General features: G+C 44.0%; 1 protein-coding gene across 1 annotated transcript; it reads right to left on the reverse strand.

Moving 5' to 3' along the window:
• Positions 1–345: 345 nt before the first annotated feature.
• Positions 346–22622, reverse strand: ACO2 (aconitase 2). Its single transcript, XM_059816501.1, has 18 exons — positions 22580–22622; positions 16483–16625; positions 15146–15404; positions 12767–12859; positions 10622–10780; positions 10068–10218; positions 8658–8762; positions 8304–8395; positions 7910–8015; positions 6669–6826; positions 5508–5581; positions 4665–4776; positions 4350–4472; positions 3997–4152; positions 2652–2843; positions 1702–1834; positions 1266–1387; positions 346–834 (listed from the first exon to the last, which is right to left on the reverse strand). Exons 1-18 carry the CDS (start codon positions 22613–22615, stop codon positions 691–693), a joined length of 2358 nt encoding a protein of 785 aa, XP_059672484.1. The 5' UTR covers positions 22616–22622; the 3' UTR covers positions 346–690.
• Between the last annotated feature and the right edge of the window lie 245 nt (positions 22623–22867).

A 22867-nucleotide genomic window follows, 5' to 3' on the forward strand; every position in this document is an offset into this window, starting at 1 on the left:
GTCTCCTGTTGTGGAGAAGGCAAGGTGTGCTTGAGGAAACTAGTTTACTGCACAATGCTGGGAAAGCAGGTAAATCACTTGTTCTTGGAAGTTTGTCATTGCTGCAGTAGTGCCACTCTTGGCTTGGACAGGAATGTAGTTGGGAAGGCAGTGATAGTCATGAGTAGAGCCTGCAGTAGGTTAATGTCAAGGGATAAACAGTGCATTTCTGCGCACAACAATGATTTACAGAATAAGAACGATCGCCTTTCTCCAAGAAGTTCTTTCCTACCTTCTCAGCAAGCATGATAGGGGAACCAGGGGCTGAAGAGCAGGATTATGAATATAACAACACAAGGCAGAAAAGATGGTTACATTCTTTATTTCTTTAGCCATCAGTAAAGTGAATGGGCAGAAAACAACCAACTGAGCAGACAAACCCACCTTAGCTGGTTATTTCCAAATATAAATAACTGTGGGATGACTGAAACTGAGCCAAAATAGAAAAAGGGAGCTGGGGCACTTAGAAGACAAAAGTAAGCCTAGCTGTACTCCCTTTTCATAGTGTCAGTGAAGAGGAAGTACCATAACAAAAAGGAAGCTATGGTTACATTTGATCAGACATTTATTCCAACAGTAGGCATGGAATTGCACTTTCATGAAAATGCCAAAGCTGAATCAAGTCCAGTGCACTGGGGGCATTGTGCACACTTAGCTTGATTTCTGCTGCAGCTCCTTCATTCTGTTCAGGGCACTGCCAGCTTGAAACCACTCTATCTGTGACTCGTTGAAGGTGTGGTTCAACATGATTGTTTCTTGGCTCCCATTGGGATGCTTGATGATGCATTTCAGAGGCTAAAGGAAGAAGACAGTTTTTATTTCCCTCCTTCTCTTCCAAGGGGGGCAAGTTAACTGAAGCATCTCACAGGAAAATTCCTACATGTTATTAAAAGGTTGAAAATGAAAAATTGTAGCTCAGGGAGGTCTTAACATAGAAGTGTGGATGCAATTCCTTCTAGGGACCACTCATGCTTAAGGCAACAAGTCCATGAATTCAGAATATTGTACAAGGGTTTCTCATAACCGTTCAGAATAATGTGATCTGATTCTGACTTGCTCTCTAGCCCCCCGGACCACTGGTGCAAAGTATCTCATCTGGCTGGCAGGCCGCACTGCCCCTGGGTGCTGTGCTGCTTCAGGCCCCAAGCACACAGCTCGACATTGTTCCAGCTCAGTGGCACATCCCCGCCCCCCCGAGTGCAATGACAAGACACCCAGACAGTTACCTTTCCCGGTGCGAAGTCTGCCAGCCCCACAATGCTTAGCTTGTCCACAGGATGAATCTTGTTGTAGTCCGCTGGATCAGCAAAAGTGAGAGGCAGTAGACCTTGCTTCTTCAGATTGGTTTCTGCAGAGAACAAACCACTAAGCACACTTGTAACAACACACTGCAGGGGATCAGGATTACCTTCTGGCTGCCTAGTGCTTCTCAGAGTAGTATTCCAGCAACAATTACTATCTTTGTAGCAAAATCAGCATATCCACTGTTTGTGGCATATCTAACTAGATATGTAACAGGATTCGTGACAAGAGGGACGATGCAATCTGTCAGCAGATAGGGTTTGTGCCATAGGTGTTGAGCCCTGGGGCAAGGTGAACACCTGCTTCCACCCAAACCAGATACATCCTGTTTACATGCATCACAGGCAAAGTGCAACTCACCATGGATCCTGGCAAAGCTCTTAGTGATGATGACCCTGCCCCCCAAGTGACGTGGCTCCAATGCTGCGTGCTCCCGGCTTGATCCCTCACCGTAATTTTCATCCCCAATAACTGCCCATTTGACACCCATTTTCTGTGACAAAAGAAACAGATTTACATTTCTGCAGCCACTTAAGTGAGGAATTAACAATAAATATCCACCTACACATCGAATTTCAGTGCTACACTAATCTGCTGTGCTATGACACCTCCCAGAAGGTTCCCTTTGGTTCTGAGGAAGGATAGAAATAAAGGAATTAAGTGCTTCACAGCAGTTAGGCATTGCCATCCTTCGCTAACGAGGGCTGAGGAGGATTGTCCATGAGACCCAGAGCAAATCCTTGCTGCCAGCTTTCCTTCCATGGTCCTGTGCCAGAGCAAAGTTCACACCAGCCATGTTCCCTGCTCTACTTCTGGAAGTGATACAGAAAACTAACTTCTGTCTACTGGAAGAACCAATCTGAGACCACTGCCAAGCTGTCCAGAGGGTGAAAGGACATTTCTTGAGGTTCTAAGCCAAGTTTTAAAGAACAAAGGGGACAAGATTAGAATTTATTTAAACATCATACTAGTCACCGGTGAAAACACTCCAGAAGGTGAGATTTAGTTGCAGTCTGATGACACCCGCACCTCGTAAGGTATGCAGTGCCTAAAGGAGTTCTTCCCCTTTCATCTATGATTTCTGGTCCCCTCGGGGTCACAAGATCCTCCTCCCTCTTCCCTGTAGCAGGTAGGGAGAGAATCTCCTACAGGAACTTCCATCAGAGTAAGTCCCAAGAAAAAACTTGAATGCTGAGTGAATTCACAGCTGCTGTTACTTGAGAGCAGGAGGGTGAGATCCTCAGTCTTGGCACAGACTGCCCAGAGTGTAAACATCCTCTTAAAATAGATGCATCAGGGGAAAATCTCACCTTGTAGTAACGGGCTGTGTCTGGGACTGGCCCAAACTCTTGGGTTAATGCATTCCTCACAGAGTTGGCTTTGCCATTTTCAATGTTGATGGCACCAATGAGCAGGTTGTTGGAGATGTTGTCCAGATGGCCACGGAATTTAAGCCACGGTCCAGCTGCAGAAATATGGTCAGTGGTGCATTTCCCTTTTACCTAAAGGGTAGTAGAAGAGAAGAATGTCTTACGGTGGATCAGTGACCTGACCCTTCTTCAATACTTTTTATTCTGAAGGATCCTTTTTAAGGGCTCAAACCCAAGAGAATTGCATCTGTTACAGAATCAAGACACTCTAAGGCAGAACACAATGGTTATTCTGCATGCAGTGAGTAGGAAGAACATCCCTGTTCCAAAGGGTAAATTAGAAAAATGAGCTTAGCCATGACACCTCCTGCCATGTCCTCACTTCCCTCAGCAGCAGGTTCTTCAGGTACAAAAAGCAATTAAGCCCTTCTGGCTACAGCTCAGCCTCCCTGCTGGGGGAGTTCAGCAAGATGCCAAGTGTTTCCTCTAAGTTTCCAATCTGCACGTAAGCCTTCTCAGCTTGTAAGAACAGAATCTCCAAGCAAAGATAATGGCCTTCCAACTGGTAAGTCCCAAAGTGCTTGCAAAGGAATTGCCTGTTTCAAAAACTCAAGCACAGCTCAGTATGGCCCTTGGGAGTACCTGCAACTCTGTGCCACTGAGAACCAGCAATGTTCCTGAAGGTAATTTCCTAAGGGATTGCATTTCAGAATCCATCACTGTGTTAACTGAAGTTTTCAACCTGTTAACTCGCCACAGGCAGTGAGGAGAAACCCATGTCTTCATTAAGAGACTGAAATGCAATGTTTAACTATTATGAAGTAATTTCTCTTTCTATAAAATGGGAAGAGAACACACATACTGATGGATGAGAAGTTCCTAACAACCTTATTACAGACAAAATGAATCTTAGAACAGTCAGGTATTAGAGACACTAATTAATGAACCCATCCACCTTTCTGCTGCAGGTTGTAACTGGCACCAATTCTGCAAACTGCATGGTATGGGTAGGATTGTATTACCTGGTATAATAAGCTTCATTTTTCATGGTATTAGCTAACCCCTAGCCCAAAGGAGAAAGGTCTCTTAGTTACAATAGAAAGAAGTACCAGAAGGAAACAACACCTGGAAGGAAGACCCTTGCTTCACTTTCCATAACAATGTGGTTGTAGGGTCGGGAATCACAGATGGCTCAAAGGCACATACAAAGCTTCTAGCAATTGATATGCAAACCCCTGTTTGAGCAGTCCTGTCATAGCTGGTGTTCCCCCATTTTGCTCCTGACCTTGATGAGGATCAGCATGTCTTCTAGATCCTTGCCATCCCACTTATCAAAGGGCTCAAGAAGCTGGAGGCGCTGGCTGGTGGGGCTCACATCCACATGCTGCCCACTGCCGTCCTTGGGAGGATACTGATAGGTGTCCTGGCCTGGGTCAAACTCCTTCCAAAGAAGAAAGGAAAATCATCAGCCTCAGCCATCCCCAACAGCAGATGAAGAGAACAAGCCAATACAGGCAACTGCACCTGTTCTAGCTTTAACACTAAGGAAGAGGCCAATGCATGAAAGTTCCCTTACTACATATAAAACATTACTAGTGACAGGCCTTCCCTCCCTCCATCTCCTCAGCAAGCAGTTACCAGCTTGGGCAGCTCATCTGCATCAGGTGCTTCTAGTTTAAACTTCTTCCCATCTGCTCCTGTCAGGTAATCTGTCTCAGGGTTAAATTTTAGAGTGCCAGCAATGGACAGAGCTGTGACAATCTGAAAGAGAAAATGACAAATTTAAAGGCATATTCCACCCCCATCTCTTTATTTGAAAGTCCTGTGCCTAACAGTCTCAAAGCCCGCAGCCAAGCTACAAACCAAACTACACCAGGTCTCTTATGCAGGAAGAGGAATTAGCTCCCAAGACACCCTGAACTATTCCACAGCCTCCCTCCAGCTGTTTCTTACCTCTGGAGAGGTCACAAATGCATGAGTCTCCGGATTGGCATCATTGCGGCCTGTGAAATTCCGGTTGTAGGACGTAACTATTGTGTTTTTCTCTCCTTTCTTGATGTCCTTCCTGTGAAAGAAACAAACATGGTCATCAAACCCAACGGGAATATTGCTTTTAGATGTCTCACTGCTAAAATCCCCCAGCTTGGTTTTGGTAGCAATCACTATCTTTTGGTAGCAATCACTATCTTTTGGAAACATGAATCGGTGCCTGGACATGTTTTCCTCCCTCAAGCACAGACTCAAAACCAAGGACAGTGTAAAACCAAGTCAGACACTGATTCCTCAAGTAGTTTTCATAGGCCATGTTGTGCACTGTTTAACTGTCTAAGCAATAATCAACCAAGTACATTGCTTTTGGACATCCCACCATTAGCAATGACAAAGCCACATGAGAATATGTCTCCCATACCCTCTATTGGGAATTTTCCTCCCTGCCATTCCAATGATTGAAGTTAGACCAATTCACTTTTCCTATTTTAAAAGGACCATACAAACTCCAGTTCACCCTCTCACAGATAACAAATCTCTCTCCCCATTTTTTGCCTACTATAAGAAGCCTCCAGGTGTGGCCACACTTGTGGCCATTCTGCAGCTTCATTCATCTAAAGGCTCAATAAAAATATGCAGTCTTTTGTTTCTCCTCCTCCAGTGCATATCAGACAGCTATGGCCAATGGGTTTCTAACCACTTATTTTTAATTCCCAGTGTGTTATATTTACAATCGAATTTGGCTTCACAGAGCACTTTAGGAGCTAAAAGATACAAAGCTAGAGTGAGGTCCGTCTTTCACTTTACCTGTCCCACTGGCCAATGCATGGCCCACAAGCGTTGGCAAGAACCAGCCCTCCAACATCTCGCAGGATTTGTGCCTGGGGGCAAAGAACAACTTTGTTACTAGTAGAAAGTCTGGAATAAGTTTTGGGTTTGCTCTTTCAGGGCAAGAGGACACCTGTCTTCTAACAGAACGCACCAAGCCTGAGAAAATTCCCCTCCTTGATTCACTTGCAAGTTTTGAGTCTCTTTATAAATACATGGGGTTTGATCCCAGTAAAGCTGTAAGTTAACACTGGGGAAAGGCACATGACTTGCCATGATGCTCCCATTCTCTACCTACTTCAAATTGAGCCATCCAGCTACTCGCAGATATTTGACTGAAGGGCAGTGTCTGGTCTGATTTATATCCTACACACTTTCTGTTTATGTAAGGAGAGAATTGGTGAAAATGCAGGCAAATGTGTGTGCCTGCTCAGTCCGTTGAGCAAACGATTCAATTAAGAGAGCAGCTGTTCAGGAAAGGTATGACTGTGGACTTGGTTGGAGGAGGCATTAAGCATTGGTTGGACATACCCCCATGTAAAGACTTGGTCCCCATGCTGTGACAGCATCTAACATTTACTAAATATTAGAACTAATTAAAACATAATTTTCTGCACAGAAAAGGGGAGAAAGTAGGTGATGGTTCCTCTACAGAAACACCTCTTTTAAATGAAATATGAGTTTTGCCGTAAGTTTAGTCTTAAATGGGAAGCACCTTCTGACAAAGGGCTTGTTCACATGCTAAACTGTTCTTAAAGGAGAAAACTGGATTGCAGGTGTGTGCTAGCCCTTTATCAGCCATGGCCATCCACAGAATCCCAGCAGCATGAGGCATCCCTTGCTATGCATACTGTTATCTCCTCAGGGCCCCAGTTCCTGATAGCTGTCTCAGCTCTGTCCAGTTCCAATCCCGTTCTTACATGCCCAGGTAGTAAAGATATCAGGTCAAAACACTGCCAAGGTGACAGCAGGACCCACAGGCATAGTAACACAAGGCTGGTTACTACATCAGTAATTGCACCTCTAGTGACAACAGAAGACAAAGTTTAAGAGGTTTCCATTAGTTACCTCTGGACTCCTGAGTACTGTCTGGAAGAGCGTTTAACACTATTTGGAAGTGTAAAGAGCAGCCATACTCACATAACCGTCTCTTTCAATGGTGGCACGGATCTGCTCTGAGCCTGGTGTGATTGTGAACTTAGATTTGCACTTCAATCCATGCTCTAGTGCCTGTTTTGCCACTGCTGCAGAGCGTCCCATGTCCTCATAGCTGGAGTTGGTGCAGCTGCCAATCAAGCCTGTGGTGTTTGACAGAAACAGGGAAGTGGTTACTACAGCCCCGGTTCTGGGAAGGTTCTCCCTGACCCATCTCTCAACAGAAAAAACAAGGGACAACCACCTTCTCTGCTGACAAGGAATCTGAAACAGTTTCAGGTGCTAACACTGCCAAGCCTCCCAGCAGTATGCTGCAGTCACAAGCAATGTCTTGTCCAGCTTTGGAGGTTGCAGTCAGAACACACTACCTGGTCATTAGTCTGGTTATTGTTTTACAAGATCCGAGTGTCACCTACTTGCACTTTGGTTAAGTAAATTACCACAGAGAGGTATTGTTCCACAAAGACAGGAAAGGCTTCAAATCAAGATGGCAAGTAATGAAAAAAAAGATGAAAAGAAAGCATCCTTTGTTACAGTATGAAGACCGCATGAGGATATACTCTACCATTCTGACAGTATTCTGGTACTAACCAGCAAAAAATAAATTCTCTTTTAGTTACAACTGCTCTTGATCCTATTTGTAACACTATCGAATAATACATTTACCACCTGGGATGTGGCCTTTACAATGTATTTGCATCCTTTTCATTCTCCCAGTGAACAACACTTGAGAAACCAGCCAGCAGGTTACCACCCCACAAGTGAGTATATAAATATCCAAGCCTGCTCTTTAGGACAGCAAGTATTAACTTTACTATGTCCCCAGAGCTCAACAGCCAACTGCTGGGAGGACTGACAATCATGCTCCTGACAGATCTTTGCAGATCCACGCAACAGACTTTTAACAAAGGTGCTCTTCAACAGGTAACATTCCTGTCAACGCAATCATTCAAAAGTTTCCAAGAAGGAAAAATACTTGTCTGCTGCTCGAGATTAAAATCCCTCCAACTATCCCAAGATCTCATCCCACACAGCTGTCCCAGGTGGTCACTAGTCTTCCCAGCAAATTCATACGGCCATGAAGAAATGACACTGCAGTAAAGTCAAAGGATATACAGCAGTAATTAAAGTACTGGATCCCAAGCTATGTAACCAACTGCTTATCCCAAGACAGCAACATTTATGCCACAAGGATGAAGGCAGAGGAAAGAGCAAATGCTACCCACCAACTCGGATATCAACAGGCCAGCCCTCCTTTTCTGCCACAGCACCAATATCTGACACAGGATGCGCCAGGTCTGGTGTGAAAGGTCCATTGATATGTGGTTTCAGCTTTAAGAAACAGTGACAAAGTCAGAAATTACAGTAGCCAAGAAAAACCCCAAAACACAGAGCTATGAAAGGAATTGATTTGCTGCTATCTGGAAGCTGTTTAAATAGGATTCTCCTACACAAACACTGGAGCAGGAGCTGCCAGTGAAGCAGACCTGAGTGTTTTTCATACATTCTAGCACAGTACCAGGGGTGTTGCACCAAACTCCCAGCTTGATCCTCATTCGCACAAAGCAGAGTCACATCACAACATCCAAGATGGCAAGCAGGGAAGCAAGGAAGCCTTACCTCACTGAGGTTGATTTCTATCACCTGGTCATACTGACAACCAGAATCCGGTACCAAGTGTTGCTGGAATTCATCCGCCAACGCAGCTATATCTGGAATGAGAAAGAATGGAGATCTGAAAAGTGCAGCAGATATGAGGGAAAAGAAAAAGCTTGGAATGGCTAAACATAGGGGGTCCACCATATACTTCCCCAGCCACTTCATCTACAGACTCCCTGCTTGTGTCAGATGACCTACGGGACTATGCAAGGTCAGAAGTCACATCAGACACCACTGTAGGTGGATGCTGCTCCCAGAATACACCTTCACTTGAACGCAACACTTCTCCCCACTTCAACCCCCAAACCCCCTTACCAGCTCGCCCAGTCTTGCCCAAGTATTTCTTCATCCGTGCATTGTAAGGGAAGACCGATGTGGTAGCTCCAATTTCAGCCCCCATGTTACAGATTGTTGCCATCCCTAGAGAAGGAGTGGGAGAAGAGACCACAGGGTCAATGAGAAAGTCCAAGGCCATCCAATTCTCCAAAAGTCGGCCCATGGAAAAGACAGCAAAGCCAAGAGAGATCAGGGCATTAGCCACAGAAACCCAATTGCACAGCAGGGAGGACACACTGACTACATAATGACTGGCTCAGCCCCTAACATTTCTGATTGATATAGTGTCTGCAACCAGACTTTTCTGCAAGGAAAGAGCTGAAAGCTACACCGATTCTTGCAGATACTGGAAGGGATGACAGGGAACCCCCTGTCTCACTGAGCACCAAATATATCTGCAGCAGTGAGCAGTCTGTCTGCTACTTGCAATGAGTGTCCTGTCCCTCCCCTACCATCTCATTTGTCTTTACTGGAAAAGCCAGAAATTTGTGAGAAATTCAACGGATTGAATAAAAGCTTCCAGTGACGGAACACAATAAAAAAACCAAACCACCCAACAATTGCGTATGGCACTGGGATCACCCATGCCTTTCAAGGACACAGCAATGAAGCTGTAGAAGCTGCTGGTTTACCTTTAACGAGCTAGAAGCAGATATCACAGGCCAAGTTCCTCTGATTTCACAGAAGAAAAACCCCAAATTGCTCTCAGTTTGTAAAACCAAATATTCCAAGTTGTAGCCAAACCATGCAAATGGAGAGAAGCCTAGCTTGAAGGCTGCACTTCAAGCCAAAGGAAGGGACACTTGCCATAATTTGGTCCTAACTAGCATCATTACAGACAACTGGAATTTTTGCTTGTTCAAATTCAGCACCCAAGACTCACAATTAGCTAGTGTAAGACTGTGTGTTACAAACTGCTGCTTTCTGGTCTCCCCTCTGCCCTGCTCTTCTAAAAAGTTTTTTCTTTAGCAGCTGTCACACATGTACCCCCTTCAACCTGTTTCCTTCCTCTATCCACAGCCTATTTTAGGCTGAAATGAAAATGTCATCCTTTATCTCTGACATCTCCATCCTCTAAGCTCACATCAGAATACCTCCACCCTTACTCTTACCCTGACACACCATCTTACAGGATTCTTCACAATTAACAATTCAGTGTTCTCAAAGTCATAAGAAGATTCAACAGAGAGAGGTCACATTTTCACCAAGAGGGAGTGCTATCTTGTTACACCACTCTCACTCTCCCGGTTTGCCATGTACTTATCACCTGGCCAAGCTAAGAGGAACATTTAGCACTTCTTGCCCAATTCCCTTCAGAGCCTCCCCAGAAAACTCAACAGCCAGCTTCAACAACAATCTACTCCAGATAAGAGATTCGCATTGTCTTACCAGTGCAAGAGATGGAATCCACACCAGGCCCATGGTATTCGATGATGGCACCTGTTCCACCCTTGACAGTGAGGATGCCAGCCACTTTCAGGATCACATCTTTAGGAGAACTCCAGCCTGAAAGCTTGCCAGTCAATTTTACACCAATAACCTGAGCAATATTAATGGAAAAAAAAAAATATAAATATACCGACACCATTTCCTTTCACCAGCCAAAACAATTCTTCAGAATTTTTCCTAAGAATCTGGGTGGTCACAATACCAAAAAAGGAGAAAGTCCTGAAGTATCAGACTGCATGCACAAGGGCTGAAACCAATGACAGGGCCAACTGAAAGGAGATCACTACTCACCTATCGCTCTCAGTCCCTGAATAAAAAGGCTGGAAATGGAAACTCAGAGCTGCCAATGAACAGCTGTTTAAGCCAGGGTGTGATTACAAACAAGACTGTAATGGTATATAGTGCCTTACAGACATAGTGCCTGAAAATCAACATTTCTTACATATCTTATATCTCACCCTTCACATCAAAGATTAGTATCGTTTTGCTCCTACCTTTGGGCATTTGAGCTCCCAAGGGATTCCTGCCATGACATCTACAGCATCAGCTCCACCCACACCAATGCAGATTCCGCCCAAGCCACCTCCATTGGGGGTGTGTGAATCTGTGCCAATCAGCATAACCCCAGGGTAGGAGTAGTTCTCCAGAATGATCTGAAAATAAAAATGGATTGTTTGCTTGACTGATTGCTGGGAAAGGAGGGGGAAGGCAGCAAGAAAGAATACAAGAAAAAGAATTTAGATTAGTTTGTATTTGCAGATTTCAGTAGCAAGAAAGTAATTGAATTTGTTCTGGATTGTAAATTCGCTTGTGTTTCAAACTCCTTGTGGAGAATGTAATGACAGAACAAGGTACCAAGTCTCAGCCCAAGGATCCCAGCTCAACCCAGTATAGTAAGAAAACTTTAAAAATTATCTCCGCTTTTTCTCTAGAAGACTCTTTCCTTCCAGTTTAGGCTTTTGCTAAGGTGCCACCTTTATTAGGGCTCAAGAGTCTGTTCCGTAGTCTCCAAACCCTTGATCAACTGCTGAGCAAGCCAGTTCAGCTATCCAATGCTAGTGAGACCTTTCACAGACTTTATGCTCCCACAGCAGTAGAATACCAACAGGCTCCTCCGAACCATGCTGCCAGCCAAAACCTAATCACGTAGAATCCCTCACAAAAACACCAAGAGGCTACCCTTCCCTTACTGCTGCTATTGATTCCACGCAAGACTCTTCAACTACTACCAAAGCCACAGAACAGTTATTTAATGAAAAATTATGAGTTTTCTATGGTAGCAAAACAGTAGAGCACAAGCTAATGAACTTCTCATTGCGTACGTGCCTTACTAACGTTATGGACAGCCTTTCTGTGAAGCGCAGAACTTTCTGTGAAGCGCAGAACTCACAGCACGTGCATTACAGAACAGTTTGTACAGAACCAAGGTGGTCCTTTATTGAGAAGACCAAGGTTTTGCCTCTAGTACTTCCAGCTTTATTTGCTTGTAGCTCATATTAATACACTTGTGCAAGAAAGGTCACTTTCAAGGACTCACTTTGACAGAATTAGACTCTGAAGCTATACAACCTGACCAATTTTCTCCAGCCAGAGAAAGTCAGCCACAAGAAAGCTGGTAACTACGGCATGGATGTTACGAGGGGTTTCAGAGCACAAATGACCTGAGGTGTTCTCACAACCTTTTGGAGAGTCCACCTGTTCTATTTCCTTTCTCTTGTGTTGTGTCACACCAAGTTAAAGTAATCTTAGTAACTCATTTTGTAGCTAAGAAAACAGCAGAGAGCTCTTGACTGCACCTGGTCACAAAGTTCCCTGCTGACAGGATGCTTACCAATCATCCATTCATCTCTCCGCTCCTTTTGCTTCATGCTGCACTTCAATTTTTACTGCCTGCGACTCAGAGGAACAATGAAAAATGTCTACTGGATCCACAAAGCAAATCAACCAAGAGCAAGTTAGGGAAATCCTGCCAGAGGTGTTGGTTTTAAAAAATAAAAAGCTTCATTAAGTGGTAAGTTATCTTGGGACAGTCATATTCTTTTAAGGTGCAAATGCTATAACAAGAGGATCTGATACTTCAAAATGGTTGAAAACTGTTTTGCATTTTATTCTGTTCACATAGCAACTCGTTACATGTTGCCATTCTTGAGTACTTAAAGTAAGCTGCTCTGTTTGGTGTCCTTATATACCTTCCCGGTTTTTACAGAACAAAACGCATACAAAATAACCCTAAAAAAAAAAAGGTTCCCAAAGCTGCTTTCCTTACTACCAAAAGCAATTCACATTGGCCCTATGTAGCCAGCTTCATGGCATCACCTTACTGTCCCAATCGTACCAAGAGGAGCCAGCCCACAAGCAGTTAAGACATTTCAAGCTTCCATGATTTACATGGCATGCTGTTGGCACTACCTAATCATGTATCAGGTTACAGTTTGACCAAAATAACCTTTGAGAAAAACCACTGTTGTCAAGATAACTGAGAGAGAGCGAGCAAGAAACCTCACCCACCTCAAGGAAAGCAAGTTGTTTCCCTAAGCTGGTGAAATTCTCCAATTGTTTGCACTTGAGCTCTCTCTTCACCATAAGGTAAAAGAGCCACTGCCACATTCAAAGATGGCAAACACACACACACACTTTACCTGGTGAATGATTCCCGACCCAGGTTTCCAGAATCCCACTCCATACTTGGCACCAGCCGTTGCTAGAAAATTGTATACCTCCTGGTTTATGTCCTGTTCACGCAGGGAAATGCATTGTATTAGTAACACATTTTGTTCTTCCATACCTCAAGAGCTCATTCAAACACACTCCCTTCCCTCCCGTGCCTGTGTGTAGTTTGCTCCAGAGTTTTGTAGCAGCTAGAGGGAGGTGCACATCACTCTTAAAACCGAAAGAGATCAAGGCTGTTTGCCAGTAATTTGTAACAGGCCATTTAATTTCATCCAACCTACAGCTCTACTAAGGCATCTTTTTCAGTTTCCAATTCCAAACAGCACAAGGGAAATAGCACAATTAAAGGAAAACCCTGCCAATAAGGCATTTAAAAATGCTCTGCTCATTTCTTGTATTCTCGGGGTTGTTTTGGTTTTTTTAACCTGTTTCCCTCTCTTCTTCTAGCTGTTCCTTCCTTCTCTACCAGCTGTTCCTTTTGCTTTACAGATGCTTTGCAGACATTTCAAACCCCTTAGATAATAATTTTGGCTTTATTTTTACAGATTAAGAAACAGAACTGGAAGTTGCTCGCTGCCAGGGGAGTTGGTGGGTGTCATTTCTCATTCTACCAAGTCCGCTGTTTAAGACTCACACAATGCTGCCTTTCTTGCTGCACTATCACTGTTATTGGTGGAGGTCACACCGTGAAAATTGCTTGTGAGAATAACCATGGTTGCCAAGGAAGTATGACACTGTTATGTCCTGATAGTTCTTGGCAGAGGAGTGGCAGAGTAGATAAGATAAGCACTAGGAGGACAGACTTTCTTAAAGACTGTTCTCATGCAGCTATGCTTCAGAATAAAGAGAAAGGGGAAACTGGAGATAATGGAAGAATTGTCTCAGCACACATTTGCTGAAGTTTCCCATGAGGCAGCAGCAGTTCTTTAAGCCTCATTTTCCACTGGGAGTCGGGTCACTTCACTCTGTTTGTGCATCCCTCCCCCAGTAAAGCATGCTGATGTGCCAGGAGCAGATCCAAACCACCCCCTGGCCTGCCAGCATTCATTGCGTGCCAAGTGGCGGCAGCAGAAGCAGAACCCAGTCAGAAGAAGGCAGGACCTTCACTTGCTCTGCTCAGAGCGGATGGCAAAGGAGGGACTCGGCTCAGCTCAGGGCTGCAGTGAATATAATTGCACTACAGAGAACAAATGGAAGAATAGGGGGAAGGGGAAGACAGGAGGGGAAGGGAAGAAAAGAAACTGTCTTATTTAGTAAGTCCCAAATTCTTAATCGCACAACTTGGGCACAACTTAGGACTGAGACAAGCGGAGTAAGAACTCCCTGAATTCGCTCCTGAGTAGTGCAAGTTGCTTTACTGTGGCCTGAAGGAGGAAGCCAAAGCGGTTACTTCAACATCAGGAGTTTCTGAGAATAGATATGGACTAAAAACCTTAAAATGCAGCTGAGCCCCCGCAAAGTGTTTACTGTTTGTAAATTTTGGTATTAATATCCGAGGCACAATTCCTCCTGGATCTGACAGTGGACTTAGGCTAGGTCCACTTAGAGTAACAAGATTTCCCCCACCTCCCTACTATGCTAAGAGCATGTTCTTCCTTGGCAGATACATTGTGGTATGTAGAACAGAGGTGAATGTGTCTATATTTAACAGAAGTCCCTATGGAGGTATAAGCAGTAAAACAGTGAGCAGGATATTTAAAAAAGGCAGTGAATCAGCAGTTGGACAAATTATACATTGAAATTCCCAAATAAAACCCAACATCCTCCATGCTTCTATACACATTTATACCTACCCTCGCTAGCCCTGAAAGCTGCACATGCTTCAGTTAAGTGTTCTTCAGCTAATCACTAGCAAATGGTTTGGGAAACAGAAGTAGTTATGTGCTCCCCCCTCACAGGATACACCAGTGCAATGCAGGCATATGTTCAGGAAGTTTTTCACATTGCCATACTGCGGCATAAAGAGCATAACTTTCTACAGTAAACTATCTTCCTTTTTCTCCCTTTGAAATGGTTTTTCCTCTTCCCTTAGCTGAAATATCTTCTCACTCTCCAGAACACACATATGACCTGGCCTTCCATCACTAACAGATTAAGACTAGCTTTTCCTACATTCATGGTCCTTTAAACAACGTAATGGATGAATTTCAGCTGAAAAACTCCCAGAGATCTGTTTACTCTGTTTCTTTGCTGCATCTGATCTATCTACAGAGCTGACCACCACAGACAATCTGTTACCATATCTGATTCATGGATGTCCTTCCGGGAAAAAAGAAAATAAAAAACCTCTTCCTTTGACTGGAAAGAGGCTTTCAAACAGACAGAATTTAAGTCTCTGCAATAGTGACCTTGGCTCTTCGAAGATCCTTTTCACCACCTGACTGGGCTTCAATGAGGTGATCACAGTGGATGGTGGAAGGCACAGCCACTTTTGGCAGCCCACTGCTGATGAACTGTAGCATTGCCATCTGAGCAGTGGCATCCTGCATGGCCACGCGGTCTGGCCGTAAGCGCAGATAGGTCTTGCCCCGCTCAATCTCCTGTTTTGCTGGGTCATCCAGGTGTCCATATACAATCTTCTCAGACAAGGTCAGGGGACGGTCAAGCCTGCAGAGAAGAATTTTAGTATCTGCATCTTGTGTACTTCAACATTTGCCCTTTTAAGCATGAAAGAGAATGCTTCCCTATATCACTCGGACTGTTAAGACCTATTAACACACAGAAACCTGCATGCTCTTCTTACAGCATTACAATATCAACTAGCAACCAGCTAAAACAAGGGCTCAGCCCAGAAAGTTCAAAAGTATATGGATTGATGTCACTTTATGCTGTCTTTTATAATCTTCCTATACAACAGAAGAAACATTGACTCTGCTCATTTCTTGAGTCGTACCTCAGGACAGGAAATGTGGAGGTGAGACAGAGGACAGACTCAATTCACAAATACCAGATCCCACAGAAAGTAAGCACAACTAAGTGGAGTTTCATGACTTCAGACCTTTCATCTTGCAGCTGTATCAGTTGAGGAACCTATTTATGTCAGTGGTGAGATCTTCTGAGAAGTAACTAAGTATATATAATGACTTGAAATGAGAGCTACTGCATTTAACAGAGGACTCAAAGACTGAAGGACATGTCATACAAACCACTGCCGAGGTAAGTGGAGCAGGAATGATGACTTAGCAGGCACACATGCCTGTATCAGCAGATTAAGGTCACTATGTTTACATATGCTATGAATTCCTAGCCCTCCTTTCTGTGCCTAATGCCCACAGTGGAACACAGGAGAACATTCACTGTCGAAACACAGTGCAAAGGAGCATTAGCCTGTACTGACCACTGTCCATGCACTGCTTCCCCGAAAAGGAGCAATGGCCAATATGAAGGCTCCTCAAAGAGGACATTAAACAAAAAGGACAGAGCCCTTTCTAGCACCTCCTCTGCACTGGCCTGGTTCTCTGCATGTCGCAGTGCTTCATCATAACCTTCAACCCTTCCCACAGTGCCCCACCACTATGTGGAGACACTACAACTCATGCTGCATACATTTGCAACTGCCACTGCTCAAAGCTGCTCTCCCTACTAAATATTCCCTATGCCAGGGCCCCACGACATTTTCTTCCTCCTCTCCTGTCACTGCAGAGCTAAATTCTGCACATTGACCCCTCACCTCTTCCCCTCTTACCTCTTACGGACAATGTTGATGTTCTTCTCCAGCTTTTCATAATTTATGTGTTCATTAGGCTCAAAGTGGCTCATGGCCACCTTGGCCCGCTGGCACAGGACAGGAGCAACATGGTAGTGTCGTATCCCACTATTCAAGACATGCTAGAAAAAGGAGAGTATTAGCACCAGAACCTTGCAGACTGAATTCCTGTAACATATCAATAAACCAATTGTTTTTCAGTTATTATTCCCAGGATTTTACAGGCTGAGGAACAGAAAAATTGCAAAGGTTTTTAAAGGCACCCAATGAACATTTGATCATGCAATACTGCGCATTACATTAAACAGTGAGACACCAGGTTACCCAGAACAGGTAGCATTTACCAAATTATTTTACATTTCTATTTATAGGACCAGATGCCTTTTGCTTTCAGTGAGAAATCTGCTTTCAGGCAATGCTGAAATAATTCTTAAGCAAACACCAGTTTGCTATACTCCTGAGATATTACAGCCATGGTAGAGAAGAACCTATGCAGTTTCCAAAGCAAGCTAACCCTAGGTTTGTATTTGCTCAGTGGTACTGAGTTTATATTAAAGGACTGGCAGGTGACACAGTATGGGACTGAGTAGATACCTGTCTGTTCCACCATCACATACTAAGTTCCCTACTCAGGGTCCCTGCATACTGTTACAAAAGTTATTATATTTTCACATAAGGTGGGCCACATTTCAATGCTAGTTAGAGTGACTTTGATGTACGTGCCTGATCTACAATGTAACGCAGAGCAGGAGAGCGCCAAGATGTGGAACAAACACATCAGCTTCACCAACCTGGCTGCACAGGTCCATGTGCTATTTCTCTTCACTCTCTCAAAGGCAACCTCACCTTTCCCCTATGAAAAGCCTTGCACTTGCCCTACAGGTGAGTTAACAGCAGGACAGATGAACTATAGGGTCAGCTGAACACATCAGTAGAAAATGCCATTGAAAAAAAATGCCCAAATTTCACTTGGCAGCCTCCACAGTGAAACAGTTCCCTGGAACATGGGAGAAGAGCAGGTGAGACACCTTTACAGCACCTGACCTAGAAGAGACAGTTCCCTGGAACATGGGAGAAGAGCAGGTGAGACACCTTTACAGCACCTGACCTAGAAGAGACAGTTCCCTGGAACATGGGAGAAGAGCAGGTGAGACACCTTTACAGCACCTGACCTAGAAGAGACAGGTCAGTGCCCAGGGTTAAAAGGCTCTTGCACAGCTTTGAAAACTGAGTCAGAGGGCAGCCTCCATAAAAACTTCCAAGGATTTGGCACATGCATTTCTTACATCCTTTGAAAGTCTCAGTCATCGGTACTAGAAGTCTGGAAACAGACTGAAGACAAGAGTTCACAGTTATTCCTCCTCCAATATTACAGTTTAATCTTAATCCTTTTTTTTTCTATTAATCCTCTACTTTAGCATTACAAGGTTTTGATAAGGACAGGTTAATAAACATAGCGTTATTGCACTAAATATCCCTTTTATATATATAACTATAAATCAGCAAATACTCCTTGCGCAGAACAAAATCACACTACCAACAACTGTTTTTGTGTTATCAAAAATGTTAGTCAATTCTTTAGATCTGTTCAAGCATTTTTAATTTTTCCTTGTGAATATTTTTTCCAGTTTTCTTGTTACCAGCACTGAAAACATTGCCTGAAATAATTACGATCAATGAGATGTCACCAATTTTTATCCAAATCTCTTGTTTTATTGTCCTTTTGATAGCATTTGTTAGTATCTTACACAATAAAAAGTTCAGGAAATCTAGGTGAGATCATAATAACCAGCACACTAGCAATAAAAGTGTAGTTTGTTTTTTTTACCGAACAGTCCTAAGCTATTAGATATGTAGCTTTCAGTAAGAGCAATACAGACCCACAACAGCTGCACACCATTTTCATTAAAGAAAATCTGAAGTAACATGGCAGTACAAGAGAGGGCACTGCTCTTCCAGAAGTGCCAATGAAACCCAGTCATCAAATTTCACTTTAGTTTAGAACTTCCAGAACGTATCACAGGTGTCAGAGGTGAGACTTTTCCTTCCTCCACCAGCAAAAAAAAAAAAAAACCACCACCACAAAAAAACCCCAAAACCAAAAAACCAAAAGCCACCCAGCTTCTCATAGTTTAACATACATAACGTGCTCTTTACCTAGTAGCTATGTAACTTCTGTATTTGTTTTGTTCTGGCTTTCCCCGCCCCCTTAAGCATTTACCCAGCACAATTAATGCTATGGACAACGTTGTCTTTACCTTACCAGATATCTATTATCTTGTAAAAGTCTCCAACTGCTGGAGTGGCTGGAAAAACCACCGAGGGATTTCCTCAACGTTCATGGAAAAATAACAATCTATTCCCCAGACCAGGAAAGGTATTTTTTTTTAATGTGGCAATTCCTTCTTTTTCTCCCCAAACTAACCCTGTAGCATAATTGATTAATGGAGCTCCTCCATGTCACCCAGTAAACTGAAAGATAAATTTCACCATAATTCAGAGTACAGAAGGAGAACAGATTTGCAAATTAAAGCAATGGCAGAGACTTCATAGCATTCTAGTCTTGCCTGGGACCAAAGCTGACTATGATAAAAAGCTGAAGCAGGGCTCTCCAAAAAGACGCGCAAAGAAACATGCCAGATAAAATTCAGACAAAATCTTTTCTGTTTGAACACACACATATCTATGTACCTTTTTAATTCATTAAATGGCTCGGTGAAATTTAGTATTTATTCAAATACTATACAAATATTCAAATGGTAGTCACAGAAGTAGCGATACAAAGTAGTTGACTTCTGCTTGACCACAACTTCAGGCTACCAGAAGTGGGAAGGGAGAGAAATGAGCATGTTTGAGGTGAAGGATCCCATCTGGACATGGCAAGAGAACTTTGGAAAACTAAACGTCTGTTTCTGCGATGACCAGGAAGACCGGGTTAAAAATGATCACTGAGGCCGATCAGTTTCAGAAGACTGGAGAATCATTTTTGTCTACATAAGACTTTTAAAAGGCACCTTTTAAAAGAGAGCTATCTTCACTTTACTGGGATCTAAATCTCATCCACATCTTTACTCTGTTGGAAATTAATTTGATTCAATACAGTTGTTCTCATGTTGGCACCCAACAAGCCTAAGGATCCATCACCAGCAATGAGCAACAGCATACACTCTTCTCATAAAGACTCTACAATATATCACTGATCACACTTGTTGATTCTCCATGCCTATCCCTCTTCTACTGTATCGTCGAAATGGGGTGGCAGAACTACAAGATTAAGGAAAAGCCACAAGCCTAACAGTTTCCAGCTTCATTCCCTCTCACTCTTCCCTGAAATAGTAGGTGGTTTGGGGGGCTTCTATGGTGGTTTTTTTTTACTGAGTAGTGAGAAGTGCCTTGAGACCAATGGCCAAGAGAAGCAGGCAGCCAGCAATCTATACATTTTCCCTTTTATCCAGGAACCATTAAATTCCAGACTGACCACCCAGCAAACAGCTGCCAAGTGATCTCCTCATCTGGCACTGAATTTGTCATCCCAGCACTGGAGTGTCCTTACTCAGATTTCACTAAAAGAAATGGCAGTAATCATTACAGTCTATCGGTATTTTGGCAGATGAAAAGCTTCCTTAAAAGACATGAAAAAGCCAGCCTATTATATAAGTCATTATTTTTGAAATCTCCGTAAGGAAGCCAACATTTATCTTCGTAGATTTTAAAAGCTCATCTCACAAAGCTAGCTATCTTGCATCTAGCTCACTACAGTGAATGGTCCAGATGCAAGGGAAGTCTGAATTCAGAAACTAACTTACATTTTGGCAGCAGATATGGTAGACAAGTCCAGTAAGCAAAAGCTCGTGTTCAAAAGAGTAGCAACTGTGCTACATGCACTTCTATCTGGGAAATGAGTCCTAGAAATCCTAGCTGAAACCCAAAATACCATCTTTCCTCATCCTCCCAGATCTAGTAACACTGGCCAAGTTTCCAACATTCACCACGATTCAGCCTAAAAAAAAACAGTGTGGTAAAATCAAATTGTAAATACAGTCTAATTTTCTAGACCCACCTCCAAAGAGCAACCAAAATTAGGGTTCTGAAGGCCAGTTTAGCTCTAGCCAAAACTGCATTTTGCCACATACACAAAGATTCCCATACATAATTTCAGCACTTACCTACAAGGCCTTCAATAAAACCCTGATACTTCAGATAGTTTAGAGTTTTACAATACTACTCATTCAGTCAATCCTCAGCCAATGTGGCTCAAGAAATGGGATGCTACTAAGAGCATCTCTCAGATTGGCATGAAAAAGATCTTGACCCTCTGAGGCTATTAGAAGAATTGTACTTTAAATAGGACAGCCAGCTTGAACCAGGCTAATTCCAATTTAGTTCCCTCAGAGGTAAGCTTCCTATGCAGTTCCAATTCCAAAACAGTTCTAGGATGGGAGATAAGTAGAACCAATACTAATAACATGTGCCATGGTCAATGCTGGCACTACCACAGTGATTGGCAAGGTGATTCTCACATTCGTGTGTGCAAAATACGTGCACATATGCTACATATGTGCAAAAAAAAAATTTCCCTCCTAAAGAGATCACCTAGAAGCATGTTTGATTACCATCCCAGCTTTAGTTCTTCACAGGGAAAAAAAAAACATGTACCCTGAGCCTTAGAAGGGTACAGCCTCACAGAATACTAAATTCCCCATATTCACTGTGCTAGCACAGCCTTTGTTTTACATTATACAATATAAATTTTAGCAAATGATTGCTTGTTCTCATGCAATGACACACCATAAAATGAGAACTAATTCATTATCCTAATAAAAGATTTGCCTTCATTTTATGAGTAGTCATTTTTGTTCAAAGTACAAATTAAAAACTATTTAACAATTAAGAATTAATATACCAAGTTAACTGAAATGGTGTTATTCTGTAACTTTTGCTTAAATTAAGAAAAGCTATACTTTACTAAAACACCTACCTCTACAGTAAGGAAATAATACAAAATATTAATTAAGTTTCACAAAGTACTTGCAGAATTCTAGAAGCCAAGTTCTTACTTCAGCTCCCTAAGAAAAGGGAACATGTTGGCCAAGGTCACAAATGGCAAACTGAGAAGTTAAATTGCCTGACTTCATCACATACTTTATTAAGGGGAGCACAGGCTTCCTTATCCCTGTAAGCAGCCCTGAAAAAAGAAAACTGCATCCTGATATTTGCCTTCCAGGCTTTAAAAGATCATGAAATCTTTATTATTAAGTACACATTAAATACAATAATGTCTCGAGTAAGAGAATCTCTGTGGCGGGCTCATATTACAAGCAGATGTGATTTTTAGAGGTCATGATAGAGAAGACTATGAGAATCACTGTCACTGCCCTGGAAAAAAAGGCAGTTTACGTGCCTGTCCAGGCTGCTTTTTCAATCTTCCTAGGTCCCATTTATATAGACCCTGGCATCTTTTTCATCCAGGGGCCTCTGTGTATATTAAAAGCAGGATTTTTGAAGCAAAGCAGCCAAAAGACAGCAAGTCTTTGCGCTCACTCACACAATGAGGAGTCACCTTGTGCTGCTGCACGCTGATAAGGGGAAAAAATAGAAGACGAGAGTAAGAAGAAAGCAAGCCCCCGGGAAAAGCGTTTTATTTCGTCATTAGGACCCATGTCCTCAGGCTCACCGCCCCGGCGGGCCCGGGGTTTGACAGCGACCCCGGCCCGCTGAGGCGGGGTCCAGACGGGGCGGGGGAAGCAGCAGGGCCAGGCCGCGTCCCCTCCACCGCGTTCACCTTGCGCTCACCTTGAGGGCCGGCCGGGCCCGGCGGCGGGAGGCGCCCTGCCCCGGGGCCCGAGAGGCGGCCGCACTGCCGCCGCGGCCGCCCCACCATCGCCATGGAAACGGGGCGCTGGGCCGCGCCGGGGACACTCTGACCTACACGCGGAGGCGGGGACAGGCGAGGACGGCCCGCACCGGAGGCTGCGGCCGCCCGCCCGTCCGGCGGGTAACAGCCCTGGCCCCGCCGCGGCTCCCTCCCACCCGCCCCGCCCGCCACCGCGCCGCCCGCCCCCGCCACCCCACTCACCCGCAACCGAGCCGCCAGGACGCAGTACGGCGCCATTTTGTTCACTGACAAAGATGAAGTCGCACTCCGATGGCGTCACGCGGCCCCTTTCAAACCTCCGGCGCGCGGGCGGGGACGCCGTGGGGCGGGGCCGCGCCGGTCCTGGCAGGGAGGTATCACGTCCAAGAAGAGGGCCACGGGCCGCGACGCGGGTTTCCCCTGGGCGGGGGAAAGTTAAGGGTGCAGCGGCGGCGCGCAAGAGTTTTCTCAGCAGCCCTCCGCGCCATGGCGCTCCGGCGTTCCCGTTCG

The sequence above is a fragment of the Gavia stellata genome, chromosome 4 (genome assembly GCF_030936135.1).
Source record: "Gavia stellata isolate bGavSte3 chromosome 4, bGavSte3.hap2, whole genome shotgun sequence".
Lineage (NCBI taxonomy): Eukaryota > Metazoa > Chordata > Aves > Gaviiformes > Gaviidae > Gavia > Gavia stellata.